This window comes from Piliocolobus tephrosceles, chromosome 10, assembly GCF_002776525.5.
Source record: "Piliocolobus tephrosceles isolate RC106 chromosome 10, ASM277652v3, whole genome shotgun sequence".
Taxonomy (NCBI): Eukaryota; Metazoa; Chordata; class Mammalia; order Primates; family Cercopithecidae; genus Piliocolobus; species Piliocolobus tephrosceles.
This window is the reverse complement of record NC_045443.1, coordinates 91096285-91123418: the sequence shown is the minus strand read 5'-3', so window position 1 is coordinate 91123418 and position 27134 is coordinate 91096285. Positions and strand designations below refer to the sequence as shown.

At 41.2% G+C, this 27134-nt stretch overlaps 1 protein-coding gene across 9 annotated transcripts in view; it reads right to left on the bottom strand.

Moving 5' to 3' along the window:
- The window catches only part of CRADD (CASP2 and RIPK1 domain containing adaptor with death domain), a 179465-nt gene extending 168288 nt beyond the window's left edge, over positions 1 to 11177 (bottom strand). For all 9 annotated transcript variants that reach the window (XR_002734369.1, XM_023225348.1, XM_023225459.1 and 6 more), the window contains exons 1-2: positions 11056 to 11177; positions 9453 to 9756 (exon numbers count right to left, since the gene is read on the bottom strand). Coding sequence is in view for 8 of the 9 variants with exons in the window: in XM_023225348.1 (XP_023081116.1) it covers positions 9453 to 9750 (298 nt within the window). In the remaining variant the exon portion in view is untranslated. The remainder of the gene's footprint in view (positions 1 to 9452; positions 9757 to 11055) is intronic.
- Between the last annotated feature and the right edge of the window lie 15957 nt (positions 11178 to 27134).

Here is a 27134-nt window from a genome sequence, read left to right as displayed (position 1 = left end):
GGTTGTTTTACTGATGTTAGCTGAAGTTCTTTGTGAGACACAAAAGACTGATTTTTTTTTTCTTTTTCTTTTGAGACAGGATCTCACTCTGTCACCCAGGATGGAGAGTGCTCTCGACTCACTGCAACCTCCATCTCCTGGGTTCAAGTGATTCTCGTGCCTCAGCCACCCAAGTAGCTGGGATGACAGCCATGTGCCACCATGCCCGGCTACTTTTTGTATTTTTAGTAGAAACAGGGTTTTGCCATGTTGCCTAGGCTGGTCTTGAACTCCTGACTTCACGTGTTCCTCCCACCTTGGTCTCCCAAAGTGTTGGAATTACAGGCATGAGCCAATGCACCCAGCCTGAAATTCGTTTTTAATTACAAACAAAGACCATGAGCAGACAGCCAGCCAGTCTGACAAACTAAGCCAGTCCCACTCTTCCCAACTGGCCATTTGTCTCTCCTTCTCTCTTCCATCCTCAAGCCATTTTTGGCTCACTTTTTAACTGAGAGGAACATGCAACTCATTCTTCAGCAAGAGATTCTGTCTCCATTTGGACATAACCTGATCTACAGAGCATAAGGTACTGCATGTAGTTTGTAATGACTGTACTAAATGATATGAATAGCAATAAAAATAATTCCCAAATTCAAATTCACCAGCAATCCAAAATCCTCCAATTTTTGCCTCACGTGTGTAGCCTATATATCCCCGTAGAGCTCTAATGGATTTTAATGTTGGTAGTAGCATCTCCCACTGTATGGAATCTGAGATTCTGGAACATTCTTGAGCAACAATGCTCAGGAAATTCAAGGAATAAAAGGATTTGTGAACTAATATCCCTCTACACCCTGATTCCTACCACCTTTCCATCTGGTGCTACCTGAAAATAAGAACAATGCTTCAAGCCAGTACACAGCTTTGGGAAGCAAGAACTTGGAAGCAATGAGTCAGGAAGGAGGCACGCCCCTGACCAGCTGGTCAGATCTCAAGGTTCTCAACCCTGGCTGCAATTTAAGATGACCTCAGGAAGCATTTGTACATGTGCCTGGCTTACTCATGGGCATGCCCGTGTGTGCCTTTAACATCATTGCCTAGACCCCACCCTCCAGAGATTGTGTAATGGATTCACCTGGAGTAGAGCCCAGGCAGCAGCAGTTTTGTAAAAGCTCCCCAGGTGATTCCAAAGCATAGCCACAGTTGAGAAACACTGAGTTAAATCAACCCTGATGGTCAATACAGTGTCTGATGCAGCTGAATGATCTCTACGTCCACAGAAGGGAGAAAAAAAAGAGATAGTCAGAATTTCTAAGTGAAAAGAATACCAAATCCATGTTTTAAAGTGAAATGGAGGCATCTTTGCTGGGGCAAGACCTGTCACATGTTTGCTATTCCTAGAAAGACCTGGAATTAGCTGCCAACAGATGCATTATTTCATCAGTCCCATAAATACTCGATAAAAGTCTTCCGCTTTTCCTTTATGTCAGTCTTGCAGAGGTAGGGAGAAAAAAATCTTCTGATAAAATGCAGTACTGAACGATCATCATTTCCTTTTAAATGATTAAAATTAGCATTCATAAAAATAAAATATTTTAGTAAAATCTCATTCCAGCATACCTCTAAAGTCCCTTGGAAATTATCCTCTTAAAACGAAAAAAACAAATGCCTTAGTACAATTTTTTAAAAGGCTCTTTCAATTATTAACACTGAAGCATAATACAATTCCATTTCAAACTCAGTGGGAAGCCAAGATTGCGCAGCAGAAAAAGTTCTAAATCAAGAGTTGCAAGGCCTGGATTCTAGTCCCAGTAATAAATTACATTAACTAGCTGTGTGATCATGGGCAAGTTGACTTAATCTCCCTAGGCCTCTGTTTTCTCAGAGAAAAATTAGATGATCTGTGAGTCCCACCCAGTTCTAAAATTCATAATACCAGCATATGGCTCCATCTTGCTGACTTTGTTTCACTAGCAAGTAAATGTGTTTAAAATTTAGAGAACTTATGAATTTTGAAATTCTAGTTAATTTAACCAATTCCTGTCACTGTGCATAAATTGAAAGAGCAAAACTGTGAAGCATCATGAATACGGCTCTATCTTCTATCTATACTGGAACTGGAGCCTTCCTGCTTTATGCCAGCCAGGTGATAGGCTCCTCCCCCAAATGCCTGTCTTTTCTTTTCAAATTAAAAAAAAATATGATAAAAAGCAACTTTTGGTTACATCCTCACACCATTTTCTTTTTCTTTTTGTTTGTTTTTTGAGACTGAGTCTCACTCTGTTGCCCAGGCCGGAGTGCAGTGCCACAGTCTCTGTTCACTGCAACCTCCGCCTCCCAGGTTCAGGTGATTCTCCTGCCTCAGCCTCCCTAGTAGCTGGGATTATAGGCACGTGCCACCACGCCCAGTTAATTTTTATATTTTTAGTAGAGACGAGGTTTCACCATGTTGGCCAGGCTGGTCTCTAACTCCTGACCTCAAGTGATTCACTCGCCTCAGCCTCCCAAAGTGCAGGGATTACATGCATGAGCCACCATGCCCAGCCATTATTTCCTTTTTTTTTTTTTTTTTTTTTTGAGACAAATCACTCTTGTACCCCAGGCTGGAATGCAATGGCGCAATCTCGGCTCACTACAATCTCTGCCTCCTGGATTCAAGCGATTCTCCTGCCTCAGCCTCCCTAGTAGCTAGGATTACAGGCACCTGCCACCACACCTGGCGAATTTTTGTATTTTAAGTAGAGAAGGGAGTTTTACCATGTTGGCCAGGCTGGTCTCAAACTCCTGACCTCAGGTGATCTGCCCGCCTCGGCCTCCCAAAGTGCTGGGATTACAGGCGTAAGCCACCGTGCCCGGCCTATTTTCTTATAGTCTCCTTTATGTTGACGCATTTCTACTTAAATATAAGTAATGTTTCTTTCCTAAATAATTTGGTATACTTTCAATCTTATTTCCTATTCAATACTCCTATGTAACTTTTTTCTTTTTATTTTCTGTTGATACATAATACTTGTACATCTTTATGGGATACGGGGTGATATTTCAATACATGCATACAATGTGTAACGATCATATAAGGGCAATTAGTACATCCATCACCTCAAGCATTTATTCTTTCTTTGTGTTGGGAATATTCAAAATCCTTTCTTCTAGCATTTTGAAAACATATAATAAATTCCTGTTAACCATATTCACCCTACAGTGCTAGGACATTAGAACTTATTCCACCTATCTAGCTGTAATTTTGTATCCATTAACCAACCTCCCCTATGCTTGCCTCCCTCATACCCTTCCCAGTCTCTAATAACTACAATTCTACTCTCTAAAAATACATATATTTTAAAAAGTAACTTCATAAATAGAAAACTTTTGCTTGCCATAAATGGAAGGAAGCCATTAAGTTGACATACACAAAAAAAGCAATACAACTAGATTCTACCTAAATACTGTTGCCCACAGGGGCTTTAAGCATGAGGACCTCTTATCATTCTTACATGAACTGAAACAGAAATAGAAAGGAAATAACTTTCTCATCATGTAATTCAAGATTACTTAATCCCACATCCACATATCAACTAAAGTCATGCTAGGAGTCACCCAAGATCACGGCTGCACACACATCTCACATGTTGAGAAGCGCAGCAAACGGTAGCCACTGAGCCTCTGCTGATGTGGAATGTGGTTCATCCCAGGGAGGAAGGTGTCTTATTAGCCACACTGTCACCTGTGGCTCCCACTCGACTTCCTGTGTATTTGTGGTCCCCTCTATCTGAAAGCTCTCCTCCCTGTATCAACTCTGCGGCCAAACTCAGTTCTCTGCTCAGTGTCCCCTCATCAGGGAGGCTTTTCCTGACCATCCCCACCACCACACACACTGCTTCTCTTCACAGCGCTCTTCACCAAATATTATTTATTCATTTGCTGATTATCTGTCCCTGCCCTTATCCCCTCCCGCTACTAGAATACAGTGAACTCCATGAAAACAAGGGCTTTGTTCTGCTTACTGTTATATCTCCAGCACCTACTGTCTTGCACAGGGGTCCCCAACCCCCATATCGGTCCATGGCCTATTAGGAACCGGGCTGCACAGCAGGAAGTGGCGGGTAAGCGAGGATTACTATCTGAGCTCCGCCCCCTGTCGGATCAGCAGCGGCATTAGACTCTCATAGGAGCGTGAACCTGTTGTGAACTGCGCATGCCAGGGATCTGGGCCGCAGGCTCCTTATGAGAATCTAATGCCTGGTAATAATCTAAGGTAGAACAGTTTCATCCCAAAACCATCATTCCCCCCAACTCCCCAACTGGTTGAAAATTGTCTTCCACAAAACCAGTCCCTGGTGCCAAAAAGGTTGGGATCCTCTGGTGTAGCACATGGTGGATACTCAGCAAATATTTGCTGGATGAACGCATGAATGCCCTCAGCTGATCTGGAGATCCTCCATTTGTCCAGTACCCGCATGCAGTAGGAAGTATATGAACATCGGGCTGGGTATACACAGAAATCTAGGCTCTCTGCAGACTCTCCGCTTACCAGAGGGAAGGGTCTAGATATGGATGCTGATCCACTGTTCTCACTGTAGCACACAGGAGCCACTAGGCAAACACTACTCAGCCACAGTGGAAGCACGTGGATAGACCGCAAGCTAGATACACTGAGATCAACACTGAACTTCCATGCAGAGCAAGGTCAATTACATGGTATGATTGGTGGAAACTATGAAAAGAATCCCAAGCTAGAAACCTCTCTAATAAACCCATCACAATATCTAAAATGTCTGCCATTAAGAGCTCAGTGACTTCAGATGCATCCAAGGATGCAACTCAGAGCTAGAGTGTATCTCAGGAGGGCGGCAGGTGTGGTTCTGCGTCGTCAGTTAAGGCTGGCGCCACCAGGGGCAGGCAGAGCCCTGGAGCCCACAGGTAGAGGGGAAACGGACTAGCCAGCCCTGCGCACCGCTGCTGTACGAGCCACCAGGGAGTCCAGTGCACAGAATCTATGGGGAGGACAAGGTCAAGTCCAGAAGATTGAAGCAAGTGTCAGCTTAGGGACAGCCATTCCAACAGGCTCAAGAGTTGAGACATCCAATGCTGACGCTGGAGACACTGAGCTGTGTTCCCAGAGCTCTGTTCTTCGCTCTCGTGTGGCTAAGAATACATAAAGCAGGAATCAAACCAACGGAGGAGAGAAACACAAAAACACTCCCAAGCTTAAAGGAAGACTGGGGTAAAAGGCAGGGTTACCAGGCAGAGAATCATGGCAGACACCCAGACCCACAGCCAGGGCCAACACAGTGGAACAGGGAGTCCTGTGGCCCAGGAGTCACTCCCACCATGATTTACGCTGAGTCCCACCAGATGGGGAGGCTGGGCTGCCATCAACCTCCTTTCCAGATCCAGATTAGCTCAGGCACTGGAGGGAGTTGTCAACGTGGACAGGCACCATGAGCAGTGAGAAGCCAGGCAGACAGGCACAGGCTTCCTTCACCCAGATACAGCACTGTCTTTATCTCCTAAATGACCCGACAGGAGCCCAGAGAGGATTTCCAACTGATCTAATGTCTAGTATGTGACCTTAGCCAGAGAGACAAACCATGAAGTGTTCTTTCTATGGTGCCAAGGTGGATTAAGTCATTTTATCACCAGAATTCCTCTTTTAAAAGGTAAGAGTCGTTACAGGGTGAGAAAAACACAAAACCAATGATCCATTAACAACTTTAACAACGTAGACCTTTTTTTTGTTTTTTTCTTCCTGAGATTGGGAGACCAGTCACCGAGGCAGATTCTGAGAGAATCAAAAGGTTTAGGGTGTTTTTGCATGCTTTGAGATTTGATAGGGGTGGGGTTCAGAAGACTAGAGAAGAACAAGATACATTTCAATACTCTAAAAAAATTACATCCAGCACGTAAGTAAAAAGCAACTAACCAGGATCAATCACCAAAATAAAGCCTCTGAGACAGCTCAAAATTTACGAGTGAAACAACAAAAATTAAAACAACAAACCAATAAAGGAGAAACCAAGCATCTCTGGGAAGACCAACACAAGAAAACTTTAATAAGATAAAATCAGTTCATTCTTAGAGAAGGACCAACCTCTTGGCTAAAAAGAAGGCTATTCCTTCCCATTTGTTCTCAAGGCCTCCCAAGAGAAGACAACTGAATCCTTACAAATTAATAAGTATGATCAAAATGAGGAAAAGGTAAGAAGAATTTAATGTGTACATACATTAAGAGGTTAATGAGTACACACATTCTCTGTAGTCTAGTTCCTCAAAACTCAAAGATATCTTTACAAAAATTTAAATGGACTATTTTAAATCTTATTAAAATTACTCTATTACAACACTGGAGAAGCACCAGGGTCTTAGGCAGTAGGTTCTGGATTTCTTTTCTATAGGGACGTTAAATTGAAGGAATTTCAACTCCGATACTCTTCCCAGGATTTACAAAAGAACAAAACCTAGGTTTCTAATTCAGTAAATCCCAATTTAATTTTAGAATTAAAATATCACCACCAATTAAATTACTTTAAACATTTAAAAAATATTTTAAGGTCTGAAACAAGAGAAGGTGTTAATTATCAAGTTTAAATGCATCATTTCTTCCATTTCTTCCACCCTTTCCTTTATATATATCTTTACATATATATATACATACACACACACACACACACACATCCCTCTAGAACTTATTTTCAAACACATATGAAGATTTTAAAAGTGATTTTTAGGAGATAGAAAACTATACAGTGAAGAAGTGAATGAATGATAAACCCCCAATTCAGGGCTTTTCACAGAGTGGGGGTTGGGAATGAGACAAGTTGGGAAGGAGTGCCCAGGGTTCTTAAAAGCAATCATAATATTATTTTTGTTAAACTGAGTGATGGGGAGATGGGTGTTTGCTGTACCATTATTCTCCATATCTTACTTGCATTTTGTAATATTATTTAAAATAGTCAATATTTAATAAATACAAGTCTTTTTTAAAAGAGTTTATATGCTTGCCACTGTGGAAGATATTGAAAGACACATATAAATCAAATCCTCACTTCAGAATGTTTTTTTCAATAGCAGTGTTACTCAATAAAAAGTAAAACAATTATGACTGTACAAATTTGTTCCAGAGCCAACCTTCTACAGAATTAACAAATCTTGAGAAAAACCTTATTTTTCTAAACTTCTACACAGATATGCTCAAGTTTTTCCCATTATGTACTGCTTCATTCTGTTTGCTTTTTTAAAAAGCTATTTTTCCTTAGCTTCTCTGTAACTTTCATCATTTTGTAAAAAAAAAAAAAAAAAAAAAAAAATTAATTCTTTCTAACTCTCTGAATGAATCCAAATAAATAAAAATGGGGTTATGGCCGAACATGGTGGTTCACACCTGTAATCCCAGCACGTTGGGAGGCCGAGGTGGGCAGATCACCTGAGGTGGGGAGTTTGAGATCAGCCAGACCAACACGGAAAAACCCATCTCTACTAAAAATACAAAATTAGCCAGGCATGGTGGCGCATGCCTGTAATCCCAGCTACTCGGGAGGCTGAGGCAGAAGAATTGCTTAAACCCAGGAGAAGGAGATTGCGGTCAGCCGAGATCGCACCATTGCACTCCAGCCTGGGCAACAAGAATGAAACTCCATTTCAAAAAAAAAAAAAAAAATGGTATTATGCCTCTATGAATGACATACAACAGCATGATTTGTATCACCCAAAGTGACCATAAAATTAAATTCAGTATTTTGATAGTGAAAGGCTTTCAGTTCATCTGTTTTGTTGTTTCTAACTATATGATGCCAGCAGAAACCTCTTAAGTCAAATATCAGGAAAGCACCAATAATTTTTAACATTTCTCCAACTCTATGTTATCTATTCTGCTTTCAATAAAGTCATAAAAACATCTTAGACACATTTTGTTCAGACATGTGGAGTATTTAATTTTGTAAGGACAATCCAAGCAGTGAATTCCAGTGGTCCTCAAAAGCCAGCTATTTCTAATATTTCAAAAAGCCTAAAGATACATTTACCTGTAATGAGCCCAGGCTAGGAATGAAAATACTTTTGCTTTTTCCGCTGGGATCTTACCAGGTCTTCCTAAAGTTAGCTGGCTATCTCATGCTGATCAGATATTCAGACATATGTCAAAATATGAGGTCCATGGAGCAAAAATAATAAAAGTGGTCTTATTATCAGTATTCATCAGTATTTAAAAAATAACAACCACGAAGCCTAGGGCCCACTAAACCAGAATAGTTCTATCACTGTTATCACAAACCCCAGAGAACCTTGATTCTCTAACTTTGTTAAAAATTTGCAAGTCAACTTTCAATTACTTTTTTTTTTCAATTTTTAATTTTTCCCGGTTCAGTTCTCTGCCCCTCCATCTTTGTAAAACAGAGTCAAGGGAGGTTAAGAAGAAGCAAGTGTTTCCATATCACATCTTCTTCCTGCTACAAGCCAGGCTAACAGAACCAGAACTGTTTCTCTCTTCTCCAGCTTCCAATTCTCCTTCAAATTAAACTGAGACCCTCCCCAAACTATTGCTCTTTGCAAAATTAAATACTCCGGTGTCTGAACAAAAGCTAAACTAAAAAGGACACTTTAAACGAATAACCTTTAAAAACAAACTAAGTCAGCCTTCAAAATAATCCCCTTTGGCCACATAGGACAGCCCAGGGGACAGGTGCAGGGCATTCCTTCCTAGAGGCTGTCTCCTCCTCCATGAATCTGACCTTTTCCAGCTGGTAGCTCTGGCACCTCACAAATCACTTGTCAGTAGGCCGAATGCCTGCTTTCCCATCTGCACTTTCCAAATGGTTCCTGATGCCAACGGCTGAGATATGACCTGACTCTCTGATGAGAACATGCTTCCCAAGTGACATGCCAGGTTTCCCTGGAAGCATTTCTAAATGCATTCTCTGAGCTCCCTCCCTCACCTCCCAGTCACGGTTCATTCTTCCTTCCCTGCACTTCCTAATGCCACCTCCTGATCCTATGCCTCCAATGTCATGTCCCTTCAGTCCCAACTCCTTACCCACTTTTATCAACCGTTGACCCTTGTCCTGCCTTACATCCCAACTTCAAATCCAAAGGGCAGAGTTCTGGCTAGGTGTGGTGGCTCACGCCTGTAATCCCAGCACTTTGGGAGGCTGAGGTGGGTGGATCACCTGAGGTACGGAGTTCGAGACCAGCCTGGCCAACATGGTGAAACCTCATCTCTACTAAAAATACAAAAATTAGCAGGGCGTGGTGGCACAAGTCTATATTCCCAGCAACTCGGGAGGCGAAAGCAAGTGAATTGCTTGAACCCAGGAAGCAGGGGTTGCAGTGAGCCAAGATCATGCCATTGCACTCCAGCCTGGGTGACAGAGCGAGACTCTGTTTCAAAAACAAACAAACAAATAAACAAACCAAAAAGCAAAGGGCATAATTACAACATTTTGGAGCTGGTTTGAAGTGATCTTTCTGAGGCCTACCTGCAGGCAGGTCGGTCATGGCCTCTTTCCTTGCCTTCTTCAGCTTCTCCCTGACCCAGGGAAACTCCTGTAGGGAATCTAGGAATGCATCGAACGCTTTAGGGCCCCTGGAAGGTAGGATATCCAGCAGGAGCATTGTTTTCCGGAGGCCTGTGGTTTGAGCATTGATTTCTTGAACATGGTTTTCCGTCAAGATTCCTTCCTGGTAGAGGTACTGAAGAACCAGTCCCTCCACCAATACCTCTGCACCCAGCTCCAGGCGAAGTGAGCGGAGTACTTGCTTGTCTCTGGCCTCCATTTCTCTCTGGAAAGAGCCGAAATCACAGCTCAAATTACAGACATGCTGATGTGGCCCGAAAGACAGTGTCACTGCAATGTAAGTTCCTTCAGGTCAGGCATATCTTCAAACTGTGGCAGAGTGCCAGGTCATGGTATTTAATTTACGAGTTAAGCCAAGCCAAACATTAACTTTGAATGTTTCCTAACATAATGAACAACACTGAAGATGAATCATCTTTTCTGTTCCTGCTTTTCACACAGTGGGGTCCCAGCTCAATTCCTCGTTCAATAAAGAAATTTGGAAAAAGAAAAAAAAAAAAAGTGGGTCAGAGACCCTTCTGATAAAGCAATTTTTATCTGAAGATTACAGAGCAACATTAATTTTAACATGCTGGAGAAGAAATCGTGATTTTATTTTAACATTGCCCTCATCAGACCTGCACCACCACCACCACCACGGCAGAAACTGCCACGGTGGGCGCAGGTGGCCTTTTTTTGATCACAAGTATTTGCAAAACCTGATTAGTAATAGGAGTGCAGTACAGAAATCAGCAGGAACAGAGTTTAAGGCCCTTTTCGCTAAAAGTCCTCTACACCATCACCTTTAAGAAAATTGTTGTTTGTGCCCAGTCTACAATAAACCTTACACAATATATAGTCACAGACTCCATTCCTTCCCACTAAGAATTCCGAATCTCCAGCACAACACTGTCGTGGCCACACATGCATGGGGCATTTTATGGGATTTTTTTTCTTTAAAAAAACACCCCAGCGCCGGTCAGTAGCCACGCACAATTTGAAGGTGCAGTTCCACCACCCCTGTACCCGTGTGCTGTGGCTTGGTTGTGTGTAAGGTACTGAAGGTCAAGTGACCGGGAAGGCAGGTAGGGATGACAGATGCGGCTTCAGATACACCCGGGCAGTACGACCACGGCTGGGCGACACCCGATCCCACACACCCCCTCGCAAGCCTGCAAAGTTTAGGAGATGACAGGTGAGGAGGGGGAGGTGTTCACATTTGGCTGTGAGCGCCCATTGGGAACTTTTTAAAAAGTCCGTGCCTCGGCCGCTGAAATCCTTGTATCAAACAGGAAGACTACCGACGGTTTCTGCGGCAATTTGACCCGCTAAAGAGGGAGTGCTGGGAATGAACTTAAGAGCGGACCAAGGGGAGAGCGGGCCTCCGGCACTACCGCAGCCACCCAGCCTTGGCCCGGATCGGAAATGCAGAGCAAGTTAGTGGGGCGGGGAAGCCCCCGCAGGGCCCAGGTCGCAGACGCTACAATGCAGGACTTTCAAGAAAAGATGGATTCCTGTTACTTACGTCTGCAACCACGTATCTTTGGGGCGGGGGAGAAAAACTGCAACCGGAATCCTGACTGTTAGGGAACCTGCCCCATAAGCACCATCTTTGTTAAAGGCGAAAACCCTAAACAGGAAGTGTTGACACCATCTTTGTTGAGGGCAAGCACAGGAAGTGCTGTCGCCATTTTTATTGAATGTTCAAGGGTCGGCTCGAAGCTCTTCCCGCCATGTTTACTGTGGGTAAACAATTCAATCGCGGGGAGGTGGACAACAGTAGCGTCGCTTAGAGGGTATCTAAGTAATTGAGTAATTGAATCATTGCATTTTAACACAGTAACTACACCAGGGCCTTACACACAATTGACATAACAGAGAGGCAGGTCAAAATTCACCCTGGTAGAGACGCCTTCTCTGACCTGATTAAAACGGCAACACAGCTGAGCTCATCTCCTGCACTCCCCATTCCCTTAACCAGCTTTATTTTTTACGTATCACCATCTTATTAAAACTTTTTACTTATTCATTTGTTTATCCCTCTGCTTCCCTCCATTAAAATGCAAGGTATTTCTTTATATCAAGGGTTCCTGTCCGCAAAAAGTTTACAAATCTGTCAGTCAGGATTTCATTGCAGCACTTAGCTAGCTACTCCTAGTCAAAAAGGGATTTGTCAGGGGGAATTCGGGACATTTGAAATGATTGGAAAGACTGGAGAAGGGCTGAACATCCATGAATGACTACATAGATAAGATTGCTATACTGGCTCCTGCCCACAATCAGGAAGAAGGCATCAGGAAGTTGCCATGCCTCGTCCCCAACCTCTCAACACCGACAGAACAATTAACAGGACACTGGAACACAGCTGCAAAAAACCGTGGTCTCCACGGCTGCATTTGCCAGCAGCCTGAAAACAGCACCTGCAAATCTTGCTCTGCTGCGTGCAATTGGTGAGACCAATTTTACTAGCAGCAAGGATGTCTAGAGCATGTAGTTTGTAGCTTTCCAGCTTGAGAAACACAAAAAGGTCTAGTAAACGAGGGAAGGGCGGATAGTAAAGGTCTATCTACTGCATCCACCACATTTTCAATTTGGAAAGCAAGAAAAAATGCATGACCCAAATAGAAACACAGAAATGCCAAATTGGGTGTCCTTCCTCACATTCCTTTGTGAAGTGAGGCAGTCGATCAATAAATACATTCATTGATTCATTTTTAAATCAATTGGATGATACATACAGAAAGTCATATGCTTACTAAAAATTAGTTGACAGTACCGGGGGAAAAACTCCTAAAATATTATTTCTGCAAAGGTTTTCATAGCCAAAACCTTTGGTGGAAAATGAAAATATCTTTGTAAGCAAATCAATGGAGAACAGTTCTGAAATTCCCTCCTCAAAACCTTCTAAAAATTGTATCCACTTTACAGTGTTACTATGCCAGTTACCATTTTACTACACCATTAATGACAGTATTTTTACCTATGTGGCAAGTATTATTATTACAGTCATGCATTGCATAACAATATTTGAGTCAATGACAGACTGCATATATGATAGTGGTCAGAGCAATAGGCTATGCTATATGGCCTAAGTATGTAGTAGGTTATACCATCTAGGTTTGCTTAAGTGCACCCTATTTTGTTTGCACAATGACGCATTTCAGAACAATGACGCATTTCTCACAATGTATCTCCATTGTTATAACTGTATTAGCATTTTGCATGTATAAAGACTGTGGAATCAGAATAGTCCATTGTCTTAGCCAAAATCTCACAGCTAATATAGAGCAAAACTTGAATTCTAATGAAGTTTCTCTGATTTCATGCTCTTTCCAGTACACCATACGACCCTGTATAGTGAAGAGTTTATTGTTCTAATGATAGCCAAATATTACTTGCAAATCATCCTGTTGCCACCTCCTATCTCTCTCCCTTTTCCCCTTTTGCTCGAGAATCATTGTCTTTTCCTCAGCAAGATTTCCCATCTGTACATAGAGAAGTGTTAGCACCATTCTTTGTCTTCATCCAGATAAAGTGCAGACCACTTGCAACACTGCCAAGCATTGAGGTTTACAGGTTGAACATCCCTAATCCAAAAATTTGAAATCCAGAATGCTCCAAAACCTGGCTGGGAGTGGTGGCTCACACCTGTAATCTCAGCATTTTGGGAAGCCAAGGCAGGCAGATCATTTGAGCCCAGGAGTTCAGGGCCAGCCTGGGCAACATAGTGAGATCCCATCTCTACAAAAAATACAAAAAATTAGCCAGGCGTGGTTGTGCACGTCTGTAGTCCCAGTTTCTTAGGAGGCTGAGGTGGAGAATCAAATGAACCTGGAAGGTGGAAGTTGCAGTGAAACAAGATCGTGCCACTGCACTCCGGCCTGGGCGACAGACAGAGAGAGACCCTGTCTCAGAAAAAGAAAGAAAGAAAGAAAGAAAGAAAGAAAGAAAGAAAGAAAGAAAGAAAGAAAGAAAGAAAGAAAGAAAGAAAGGAAGGAAGGAAGGAAGGAAGGAAGGAAGGAAGGAAGGAAGGAAGGAAGGAAGGAAGGAAGGAAGAAAGGCTCCAAAACCTGAAACTTTTTGAGTGTCAACATGATGCCACAAGTGGAAAATTCCACACCTGACCTTATGTGATGGGTCAGTCAAAACACAAACCTTTGTTTCATGTGCAAAATTATTTAAAATATTGTATAAAATTACTTTCAAGCTATGTGTATGAAGTATATAGGAAACTTCAGTTTTGTGCTTAAACTTGGGTCCCGTCCCCAAGTTACGTCATTATGTATATGCAAATATTCCAAAATCCAAAAAAATCCAAAATCCAAAACACTTCTAGTACCAAAGAGATAGTTAACCCATACTAACTTTTTTAGAGAGGAAAAGCAAGTGGATTTTTTCTAACTGTAAACTTTGATAAATGTCAAACATATAGGAAAGTTGAAACAAATAACGCAATAAATGCCCATATAAAGTTTCATATTTCTTGATGACTCATCATATTTGGAAAGACTTGAGATCTCCTAGGAGCTAGAAGGTAAGCCTTGATGATGATACCCAAGAAGAGGTGGGGAGCCAACAGTAGGATCCATGAGGGTTCACAGAAGAGAAGCAGCAAGAGACAGCAGGAGAGTGTCAGGGCAGCAGCCGAGGGACATGGCGTCCTATGGTAAACAACCTGAGAGGGTGGCCATTAAAGATCTGACTTAAATCTGCAGCATGAAGCCTTTGACCATCAAATTCCTCTTCCCATGGCAAATACAGATGAGTATCCATGCTGTCTCTTAAGCAACTAGGCTGAACGACTAGCCCACTGCCATCAGCCACCCCACCTCAGCATACAGCAATACTTTGTGGCAGCACACCAAACACCCAGCTTTACTTAGGCAGATTAGCTAAGGCCAGAGGGCTTCTAAGGAATGGAACACAGATCAGAATCATTATCACAGGTGGTTACTCCTCCGCTCTGGCCAGTCCCTCTCCGTAGTCTGGAATTGTGCCCCCACGGAGGATTAAGCACCTGTTACCAAATGGTAACAAATCCATCTTCAGGAAGGACAGATATTTTCATTTTTCTCTCTCCCCTAGTATGTTTACTTGTGTCGAGATATCCCTACGTGAGTTTGCAAAAGAAAGAGTCAAAAAGAACAAATGCAGTATTTTTCTCTTTCGATTGGTCTTTGGTTTTGCATCCTTCAAAAAATAAATCAAAGGAATTGCATGTTTTGGTTCTTCCTGTTTCATTGATGTAGAAGTTAAGTCATGGGGAAAAACAGTATTTTCAAGCATGCTTGAAGCATTTATTAAAATAGATCATAAATTTGTTCACAAAGAAGCATTAATGAATTCCTGAAAATCAATAGAATACAAACTACATACTCTATAATTATACAATAAAATTAGGAATTTTGACAAAAGGACAGCTTCCATAAATCCCATAAATTTGGAAACTAAATAAAACAAAGCTTAAACCCTCAGGTTTAAAAAAAAAAGTCACACATGTATAACTAATAAAATATAGAAAGAAAGAAAAAGAAAAACTTGATAGTAGAGAAACTTGGCAAACATCGCCTTAACCAAGTGATCAAGGTTAAATATCCCCAGCAACGAGTCATGGAGGTATCATGTACTCCACTACAATGTGACAAGAAGGGCATATCTCCTTTGTGATATTCTCCTCCAAAATTCATAACCTCAGTGTTTTTGTAAGAAAGCATAAACTGAGAGACATTCTATTAGGTTGGTGCAAAAGTAATTGCGGTTTTTGCTATTACAAAATATCTGACAAGTACTCTTCAAAAGCGTCAAGGTCATGAAAGACTGAGAAATAGTTACAGATTTAAGAAGGGAAGGAGGTGTGACAACTTGAGGAAGGGAAGGAGCAAGAGAGGGAGGATCAGAGGAGAAAGAAGGAGAAAACGAACGCCATAAAGGACTTGCCCATAGTCAGGGAGAAATGAAAACTTCTGGGCCTAAATTCCTAGTCCCCATTTTATCTTAGCTATTTTCTTGACATGCAGCATAGAATTTCGTGTGGTCTCTGTTCCCCAGACCAACCCTCCCCAAAAAGAGATAAAATAAAAATTTGTCAAAAGAAATACAGACATCTATCCCTGTAACTGTAAATCCTTAAAAAAAAAAAAAAACCCACTTGGAATATGCAAGTGTTGCCTCTTTCAGTGTAACTTTCGATTAAGATATGCTGTAGATAATATCATCTGCACTAATAAATTATTATTTTACTAAGTTATGAATTCCAATGATTCATTCAATTCTTTGCTAATTTTCATCTTAATTACTGTTTGTTGTAAAAATCCTGAGACTATTTACAAAAACCTTTTAAAAGAGCCAAATACATTATTATGCAGAGTATCATGTACTAATTTAATCCTCCAACAATTCTAGAAATTTGAAGCATTACACCATAAGACTTTAGTGGTTGGTAATACTAGGACTATTATAATTTATTAGTAATTGACAGCAACAAGTTTCTGCTGAGCATTGATTACATGCTATGGTCAGCTAGGGATAACCCACTGAAAGAGAGAGATGGCCTTAGTCTTCATGGAACTTAGAATCCAGTGGAGAAAACAAACTTAAACAAGGAAACAAAACAAAAGTAATAATTACAAGTTGCTATAAGTGCAATGAAGGAAAGGTGCTTTAATAAGATAAACTGGTTCAGGGGCTGGGAGATGGGAGCTGATTCTAATTCAGTCTTCGGAGAAAGCCTCTTTGAGGAGATGACCTTTCTCCTAGTTTTCTTCCAAAGACTTGGCAGGAGTTATAAAACTGTACTACACACATTTAAAAGATGGCCGGGCATAGTGGCTTGTGCCTGTAATCCCAGCACTTTGGGAGGCCAAGGCAGGCAAATCACTTGAGGTCAGGAGTTTGAGACCAGCCTTGGCCAACATAGCCAAACCCCGTCTCTACTAAAAATACAAAAATTACCCCACCATGATGGCAGGCGCCTGTGATCCCAGCTACTCGGGAGGCTGAGGCAGGAGAATCGCTAGAACCTGGAAGGTGAAGATTGCAATGAGCCGAGATTGCGCCACTGCACTCCAGCCTGTGCAGCAGAGAGAAACTCTGTCTCAAATAAGTAAATAAATAAATAAATAAACAGCTGGATTTTTTTTAAAAAACAAGAATTTAAGGTATTAGGACCCAAAAGGTATGAGGACATGTTAAAATAAGTTATTAGTTTCCTGGCACTCAACAGTAAAAAGACAACATCATTCATATTGTAGAGTTCTTATCTCTCAAAGAAAGAAAATATACTGAGTCACCTAAATGGACTAATATTTCTCTGGCACTGGTTTCAAGCAGGAATTTATCATATGATTCTTTCTATAAGGAACATCAGATAAGTTAATAAACTGTCATTTTCTCATGTTATTTTGCATAAGATACTAAAATGTTCTTCAAGTGACATTTCTGATTGTAACCCAATATAAAGCACAAGATAATGCAGTCCACGTAGTGACTTTCTGGTGATATAACTACATGCAGGGACTGAAAGAAACTAGTAAATGAATGCCACTTCGATTCTCTCAGGTACTAAGTAACAACCCTGAACTTCGGTATTCTGAATAGCAAAATTTTATAGCTAAAATCTCTGCTGAATATCTACTGGGCTGACATTGCATATCACTGATGAAAGAGAAATGCATACGGTTCAGACAGCAGACACAAAGGGGACTGATTTAACATTTTGTGGTGAACAATTTAATAGCTAACCTTCCATTCTCATTCAAGAAAATTGACATAGAAGCAGGCTGCACTGGTACCAGGGAAGAGGGCCAAGATGTTTCTCAATGTACAACAAAAAGAGTTTGAACCTGTTTCAGAAGATGGCCAAGTATTTGGAGATCACAGAACTTGACATCATCAAGCATAAAGAAATTATTTTGATATCCTCCCCCCAACAAAAAAATCCCTGAGTATTTTATTTGGCCATTTTGACCACGAAAGAACTTCACCATGGACTCTACTGAGAATTTCTTTCCAATCAGAATTACATCACCATTGGTCTGCCAGGATGATTTAACAGTAAATGTCCCAAGTAGTTGAAGGAACAAAGCTTTTATCTGAGGTTATTTAATAAAGTTCAATTAAAAACTAAATGACTGCTAAATATAACGATTTTTGTTTCTGCGTAATTAATGTTGGGCTGTTCTTTCTGATAATAAGCCATCAAAAGCCTCTGTGTCTTTTTTTTTTTTTTTGAGATGGAGCTTTGCTCTTGTTGCCCAGGCTGGAGTGCAATGGCATGATCTCAGCTTACTGCAACCTCCACCTCCCGGGTTCAAGGGATTCTCCTGTCCCAGCCTCCTAAGTAGCTGGGATTACAGGTGCATGCCACTACACCAGGCTAATTTTCGTATTTTTAGTAGAGAAGGGGTTTCATCATATTGGTTAGGCTGGTTTCGAACTCCTGACCTCAGGTGATCCACCCAACTCAGCCTCCCAAAGTACTGGGATTACAGGCATGAGCCACTGCACCTGGCCTCTGCTGCATCTTAATAAGGCAAATACAACCAATGGCCTAGAAAAGGGTGCTTCCCTTCCCTCCCATTTTTGCTGATAAGTGGGCATGCATCCAATCCACATACTAGCTAGACAGGAAGCATAGCATGTTGAACAAATAGTGGATTTTTTTTTCTTTTCTGAGCGACAGTGTCTTATCTTGAACTCCTGGGCTCAAGGGATCCTCCCGCCTTCGCCTCCCAAAGTGCTAGGATTACAGATGTGAGTCACCACATCTGGCCCAAATAGTGATATTAATGTGAAAGTGGAGATTGTGTTTGATTTAACAGGCAAAAAAATCAAGCCATTAAAAATGTCAATATGGGAATAATAATGTGAATATGAATGCTGGGATGCCTGGAGTACCAGTTGTCTAGCAATAAAATATGGGCTGAAATATGCTTCTCTTTACTCAGAGAAGCCCGGCCGTTGTCACAAAGTGGAAGGGAGGGGAAAAGACAGACTGAGTTATAGACTGTGGCCTACCTCACCAAATCCATTCAGCACAAACAGGTTTCTTCTAGTGGCCTAAGAACATCAGATATGTGGAAGGAAACATACTGTCTGATATGGCTTAGATCTGTGTCCCTGCCCAAATCTCATGTCAAACTGTAATACCCAATGTTGGAGGTGGGGCCTGTTGGGAAGTCATTGAATCATGGGGGCGGAATTCCCCCATGCTGCTGTTCTCATGATAGTGAGTGAGTTCTCATGAGATTTGGTTGTTTAAAAGTGTGTGGCACCTACCCCACACCGCTTGCTTCTGCTCGGGCCACACAAGATGTGCCTCTTTTCCCTTTGCCTTCTGCAATGATTGTAAGTTTCCTGAGGCCTCCCCAGAAGCCAAGCAGATGCCAGCATCATGCTTCCTTAACAGCCAGCACAACTGTGAGCCAATTAAACCTCTTTTTCTTTATATGTTACCCAGTCTCAGGTAGTTATTTATAGCAGTGCAAGAACTCCTAGTGGCCTAAGAACATCAGATATGTGGAAGAAAAAGGAAACATACTATCCTTGAAACTTTTGAGTGGCTTGTACTCCCTCACTAATTTAGACTGTTTTTTCTTGGGACAGAAAATTAATTTTCCATTTTTTAGTCTCTACCCAGATAATCTGGTACTATGCACACAACATGTGCTCAATAAATGTTTGACCAACACCATGACTGTGCTATATTAATTTCCTTTGACATACCTGCCTAGGAGTAGGCAGCCAAAAATGTGGGTCAAAGAATGTGTAGTGTATTATTATCAGACTTATTTCTGATCTCCATTCATGTATGCTAAAGAATGTGAAAAGACCAAAATTCTATCAATTTATTTCCATATGGGTAATTCTACAAGGATTATATTTTATTACTATAAGCTTTTGTTATGAGTCATAGATACCTGAAAATTTAAGAATATACCAGGAACCTCTTCTCGTTTTTAACTCCCATTGTTGAGAAGTGAGAGTGTGCTCTTTCCCCTAACCATTCTCATCCTGCCCACTCCATTAAATATTATGTAAAGGCAAAAATCCCCCAAATGTTTAGCTCTGACCTCATGTATCCAGTTGTCTACTTGACACCTCCACCAGAGTTCAATAGGCATCTCAAACTTAATCTTTCCAAAACCAGACTCCTGATCCTCTCACTTCCAATTTACTCTACTCAGCCTGCTCCACTTCTGTAAATGGTACCACCAATCACTCAAGCCAAAGACTACAGGGCTTATCCTTAATTCCTCTCTGTCCCTCACACCGACTATCTGACCCATCAATAAGTACTATTGCTCTTCCTCTACATCATCGCCTAACCCATTCGCCTCTCTCCATCCTAGCCACTACTACTGTCTTCTACATCATATCTTGCTTGGACTCTGGAACTTTGCTTCATCTTTTCATCCATAAAGAGGCCTTCCCTGAACACCCAATCTAAAATTGCTCCCCAGAGTCTATCACATTGCCTAATTTCATGTTTTTCTTAGCATTTATCACTACCAGTTAATTTTCTTATTTGTTTGTTTTTTTATTGGGAAGGAGGAGGATATTTTCTGTCACTCCCCATTCAAATGCACGTCCATAAGAGTAGGGACTCTTAATGTCTTGTTTGCTGCTACATTTCCAGTGTTTATAATAGAGTTTGACACATAACGGTGCTCAATAGTATTGAATTAATAAATTAATGAATCAATTAGTGAATAAGCCTAATGTGTATTTGAACATGAAAGATGAGCAGAATGCAGAACAACACAGGTTTTTATGTAAGTAACAGATTTATTGAGACTAAATTTAAATTATCCAATTTCCTTTGACAGCTCTCACCCTATTTTTTAGTTAACAATCGTTGAACATTTATTACATGCCAGAAACTGAACATTTTTTACACTTATTAGCTCAATGAATTTCATTCCATCCTTGTACAGCCTTATAAAGTAATTACAACTAGCTAAGTGGCAAAGCCAGGATTCAAATAAAAGTCAGGCTTATTCCAGAGTCCCAAGCTCTTTACTACCATTTTAATATGAATGTTCCTTTCAGACTGGCCAGATTCCCTAGAACACTCATCCAGCAAAGTAAGGTCAGGGCAACTTAGCCTCAATGTAAAGCCCCATGGCTCTCCCCTGAAAAGCTGCAGCATTTGTGTGGTTTCCTTTGAGAGCACATCGAGATCAAAGCTTGGCTATACAAGACCATTCTTCTCACAACGCATATCCTATGAGCACAGCAAGACATTAGTCAAAACAGCATTTCTTCAGTTAGTTAATTAATAAATTTCTGAGTGTTCTGCTGAACCTGTACAATGATTATTACACATTTTCTAAGATTCAGGCCTCCGAAGTTGATACTTAACAAAATTTTCTTTTTACATACAGAAGGATTGGGCTCTTGTAAGGATGAAGTGAGCTGGTGCATATGATATCTCTTTGAAAAAATATAAACTATTACATAGAATATGCACCATAATATAATCACAGAATTCTGGAAATGGAAAAGAACTAAGAAATGGCACCTAATTTTATGAAAGTGAACAATGAGGCACAGAGAGGTAAAGTGACTTGTGGTTGAGGGGCTGGTAGCCAATAGAATGAAATTACATTGTTTACCAAATTTAATTTTCTTTTTTCTTCTTCTTTTTTTTTTTTTTTTGAGATGGACTCTCACTCTGTTGCCCAGGCTGGAGTGCAATGGCATGATCTCGGCTCACAGAAACCTCCGCCTTCCAGGTTGAAGCAATTCTCCTACCTCAGCCTCCCGAGCAGCTGAGATTATAGGCATGTGCCACCACGTGTGGCTATTTTTTGTATTTTTTTTTTTTTTTTTTTTTTTTAGTAGAGATGGGGTTTCACTACATTGGCCAGATTGCTCTCAAACTCCTGACCTCAAATGATCCGCCCGTCTTGGCCTCCCAAAGTGCTGGGATTATAGGCATGAGCCACTGTGTCCGGTCCCAAATTTAATTTTCAATCTGAATCTCAGTAATGGTCTTTACAATCATCTTAACTGAGTCAACACACCTGATTTCAAACTTTCAGAATGATGCCAAGTTTATGATATTGATGTGGACATATTTTTTCTGGACCTTATATTTTATGTAATATTTTTTGAAGAGACCAGTCGCCCATATAATGAGCAGTGGACATCATTTCACCTTAGTATATCCAGGAAAAACAAAACAAGACAAAATTACTATATGTTTATGATCAATGACCTCTTCAAAAATTAATTGTCACAGATGGAACTGTAACATATGGCGCATTTGAACAGTAAGAGTCCTGCAGATGGACACTCTCAATGGTAATTTTTTCCCTAGTGTCTCTCAACAGGAAGTGCTGACATTTGAAAATGTATGAAGATTTTTGGGGGGTTGTCATAATGATTAGAGAAAGCTCCTGGCATTTGGTGTCTAGAGGACAAGGATGTTAGTATAAATGGCCTGTAAGCCAAGGGATTGTTCTACTTAAAGAGCCATATCACCCAAAATTCCAACAGCTACCCCAGACAATGGAAAAATGACTGCAAGCATCTGCCTGCTTCAGATAACTCCTTTTAATTATGTATAAAGCATTTATTTTAATTTGGAACTATCTTAGTTCATTTGGACAGCTATAACAAAATACCATGGACTGGGTGACTTGTAAATAACAGAAATTTAATTTCGCACATGTCTAGAGGCTTGGAAGTTCAAGATTAAGGCACTGGCAGATTTACTGTCTGGGGAAGGCCCGCTGTCTGGCTCAGAGATGGCACCTTCTTACTGTGTCTTTCCATGGTAGAAGGGATGAACTAGTTATCTGGGACTTCTTTTATAAGGACACTAATCCCCTGCATGAGGGCTCTGCCCTCATGACCTAATCACCTCCCAAAGGCTCCACCTCCTGATACCATCACACTGGGGATTCAATTTCAACAGAAGAATTTTGAGGAAACACAAATATTCAGACAACAGCAGAAACTTTTACGAATAAAGAAGAAATTTATCAAAATGACCAAGAGCCTGGAAAAACATAATAGAGTTTACTAAATACTTAAAATTATAAAAAATAGTTTCAACATCTCTGGCAACATGGTGGATAAGAGATCCTGCAACCTAATGTTACACAACATTAAAAGTGCAAGATAAAATATGAAAGTTACTATTTTATGAATACATAAGCCTACAAAAAATAAGAAAATTGCTCTGAGGCCATGACTAGAGTGGGTGCATGGGTGCAGGGAGGTGGCTGAGCCCTGCAACACCTGATACTCACCTATAAATTATAGGGCTAAAAATTTAGCAGCAGTGGGTGAAGTGGGTAGCAGAGTGGGAGTAGGGGAAGAGGAAGGCTAGAGATAAAGCCCTGGACTCATGGAGGTTGGAAAGCTGAATTGGAGACCATCTTGTATAGAGCTAGGATAGGCAATGGACTATACTTTCAGGAAAAAAAAAAAAAAAAAGGTTGATGAGGACAACAAAAGTCAGAAGAAAATAAATGCAAAATGAACAACAACAAAAGGCTAGAAGAGATTACGCTGCTCTCTCTTCCTCGGCTCTCCAATTTTTGCCATTGCCTCCTCTTGGCTGAACCTAACTGGAAATCAGACAACACACAGCCCAGGAAGCTCGGCATGCAGAGCAAGTCAGGGAAAACACAAGGCATACATTCAAGGTCAAGCAGACGTAGAACCTGCATAGCCAGGTATTCTGATAAAGCACTTCTATGCAGATTATCTGATTTAATCTTCACAACAGACAGGTACTATTACATCCCCTAGAGTAAACTGAATCTTAGCATGGCCAAGTTTCTCTTCTAAGCATGCAGCCAGTAATGATGGCACTGGGCTCTAACCCCAAGTTGGCCTGACTGCGTACCCTGCACTCTTAACTATTTTTCTGTATAGTTGTAACAACAGTGTGATTCTGATGTTGACTTCTTGTGTCTCCTCACTGGGTTTTGGGAGAAACTCTAACTCAGAAGTGGCCTGTTATAGTCCAGTCCTCTTCTGCATTGTCCTGGTTTTGCTTTTCTTTCTTAGACTTTGTAGTTCTACATGAGTCCATGTCTGACTGTTTTATTCATGTCAAGTCATTTTCCATCTCTGTCAGCAATGGTTTAAAGTGCAGGGTTATCCATTGCTTCATAACAAACTGCCCCAGAGTTTAGAGGCTTCAAACAACAATAATGTTACTATATTTCACAACTTTGCAGGTTGGAAATGTGGTCAGGGCTTGGCTGGGTGACTCTTCTGCTCGATGTGGTGTTGACTGGTGTTCCTTGGTGGTATTCATCTGATGGTTCATCTGGCTTCATTCCCAAGCTTGACTTTTTCGCAAGAACAATGAAAGGCTGAGCTCAGCAAGACTCCTCTCATTATCCATGTAGTCTCAGGGCACTTCACCTGCCCTCTCCAGCAGGGTACTTGACATGGTTTGGCTGTGTCCCCACCCAAATCTCATCTTGAATTGTAGCTCCCATAATTCCATGTGTTGTGGGAAGGATGTAGTGGGAGATAATTGAATCATGGGGGCAGTTTCCCCCATATTGTTCTCGTGGTAGTGGATAAGTCTCACGAGATCTGATGGTTTTATAAGGGGTTTCCCCTTTTGCTTGGCTCTCATTCTTTCTTGTCTGCCACCATGTAAGATGTGCCTTTTGCCTCCCACATGATTGTGAAGTCTCCCCAGCCACATGGAACTATGAGTCCATTAAACCTCTTTTTCTTTATCAGTTACCTAGTCTCAGGTATGTCTTTATCAGCAGTGTGAGAACAGACTAATACAGTAGTCTAATGCCTTACTTGGCAGCTCAGGGCTGCCGGTCTTCTTACAAGCCTAAGCCTGAAACTGTCATACTCTACTGGTTTAAAGTCACAGCTCAGATCCAAGGAGAGGGGAAACATATCCCACATCTCAATAGCAGAAATTATTTGACATCAAAGAATTTGTGGCCATCTTTAATCTGGCCAAAGGAATAGAAACTTCACTAACTATATTTCTGTATCTTTAGTTATTTATGTTCCTATTCACTATTCCTTTTATCTGTATAATTTCCAGTTTCCAAGAAATATCCCTCTTCTTCAACTCTACGTAAGCCTATTACAGCTGACTGGGCAAAACACCATATATTTATTACAAACAATTGTTTGTAATGCTACCATGATGCCTGGCCCATAGGAGTTACATAGTAAATACTGGATGGACAAATGACCGTTTAAAATAATGCCCTTTTTTAATTGTTTGGAGACAATTAGGAGGTGCATCAGGGTTCTCTAGAGAAGCATAACTAATAAGATACATAGACATATGAGAGGGGATTTATTAGGGAAATTGGCTCATGCAATTATGGAGGCTAAGAAGTCCCATGACAGGCCATTCACAAACTGGAGACCTGAGATGCTGGCAGCATGGCTCAGTCCAAGTCCAAAGGCCTTAGAACCAGGGAAGTCAATTGTGTAACTCTCAGTCCAAGGCCAAATGCCTGAGAGCCTGGCGGGGCTGCTGATGTAAGTCCTGAAATCCAAAGGCCAGGGAGCCCAGAGTTGTTGTCCACAGCCAGGAGGGGAAGAGTGTACCCCAGCTCCAGCAGAGAGATCGACGTGTTCTTCTTTTCTCTGTTTTTGTTCTCCCCAGGGCCCTAGTAGATTAGATGGTGCCCACCCACATTGAGGGCAGATCTTCCCCATTTAGTCTACTCAGACATACATGCTAATCTCCTCTGGAAATGCACTCACAGACATACCCAAAAATAATACTTTACCCAGTTTCTAGGTACTCCTTCAGCTAGTCAAGTCAACACCTAAAATTAACCATCCCAGACAGTGTTTACAGACAGCTCCAATTTCAGCAGGAAGTGAAGGCTACTGTGAAGCATCTCCTCCATTTCATATGCTATTTTCTGCATGCTTACTGTCTGAGTTACCGCTATAGATTTCTTCCCCAGTTCCAAATGGCTCGAGAGTTCCACCGGTTCACGGGGCTCACTAGTACTAAACAGGACCTAACTCGTTACTCCCTACTTCTTTGTGTCTCACACAGCGATCTGAATCCTTTAACTCAGTTTTTCTCAAACTTTGAACTATAGAGGAATGACCTGGAGAACCCGAGAAAGAAAGCACCAAGCACTGAACTCGTCTTCAGAGTGTTTGATTCAGTAGGCCAAGGATGGGGCTCAATAATCTGAATTTCTTTCTTTCTTTCTTTCTTTCTTTCTTTCCTTCCTTCCTTCCTTCCTTCTTTCCTTCCTTCCTTCCTTCCTTCCTTCCTTCCTTCCTTCCTTCTTTCTTTCTTTCTTTCTTCTTCTTTCTTTCTTTCTTTCTCTTTTTTCTTTTGAGACTGAGTTTAGCTCTTGTTGCTCAGGCTGGAGTGCAATGGCATGGTCTTAGTTCACTGCAACCTCCGTCTCTCAGGTTCAAGTGATTCTCCTGCCTCAGCCTCCCAAGTAGCTGGGATTACAGGCACCAGGCATGACACCCAGCTAATTTTTGTATTTTTGTAGAGAAGGGGTTTCACTCTGTTGACTAGGCTGGTCTTCAACTCCTGACCTCAAGTCATCTGCCCACCTTAGCCTCCCAAAGTGCTGGGGTTACAGGCATGAGCCACAATGGCCGGCCAATAATCTGCATTTCAAATAGGTTCCCAGATGCTGCTCATTTCAAGTTATGCCAACAAACAACATAGTTTCGTCAACATTAATGGGTATTGACATTACTTGAGATGGATTTTTATAATCCTGAATTTGAACTAAAATAGAGGGATTGGTGACTTCTAATTCATACATTAGATTCACGCCTTTTATAAAATTGATTATCTGAAACCTTCTTGTTGAAGTGTGTCATTTAGAAAACAGAACAGTGAGCTATTGTCAGAGACTCCCATGAAAGTTAGATATCAACTGCTGATTAGTACTTTAGAAAATCATAAGGAGTATTGTTGCTGCTAGAAACCTATTAAGCATTTTCCATTTAAAAATTCTTCATTATACTGAACAAAGAAGAATTTTTGCTCCGGTGCAGTCTAGACCTGGTTCTGTTGCTTAGCAATGGGCTCTGCCGTACCGTTACAGCCCTGTGTTTTCCTCTTCAAAAAAGAACAGTATGCCACAGGTGCTTTTTAACTTTACCACCGTGCTCCCATGAAGAAGAATTCATAACCATTTTGTATTTAATCTAGCAGACTGAAAATTCTCAAGGTGAGAGCTTTCTCTTAGGATGTTGAAAATGCACTGTGCTCTTTCTTCAAAGTGAAAGTCTATGATTCCCAATCATTGAAAAAAAGTTCTGGAGGGATTCGCCTTTCTGACAAAGAGCCATCAATCAGATTGTGGCATGCCTCGGCCATATTCAGCTGTGGGCCAAGCAAGTGGAGGAATCAAAAGACGTGTAAAAGAATATCTGTGCATACATTTCATACACTGTAAAGCAGCAGGTTTAGATCTTATAATGCCTGCTTCATAAGATCTATGAGGCATAAGAAAGATAAGATTAACTTAGGAGAAGCGATAGCAAACTGTATAAGACACTATGTAATTAGCTACTAAATTATGAGGCTCTCAATGAAAAGCCTCTTAAGAATTCAAGGAGGCTAAAAACTAATAAGAGGAAGGGCTGGCAGTTATC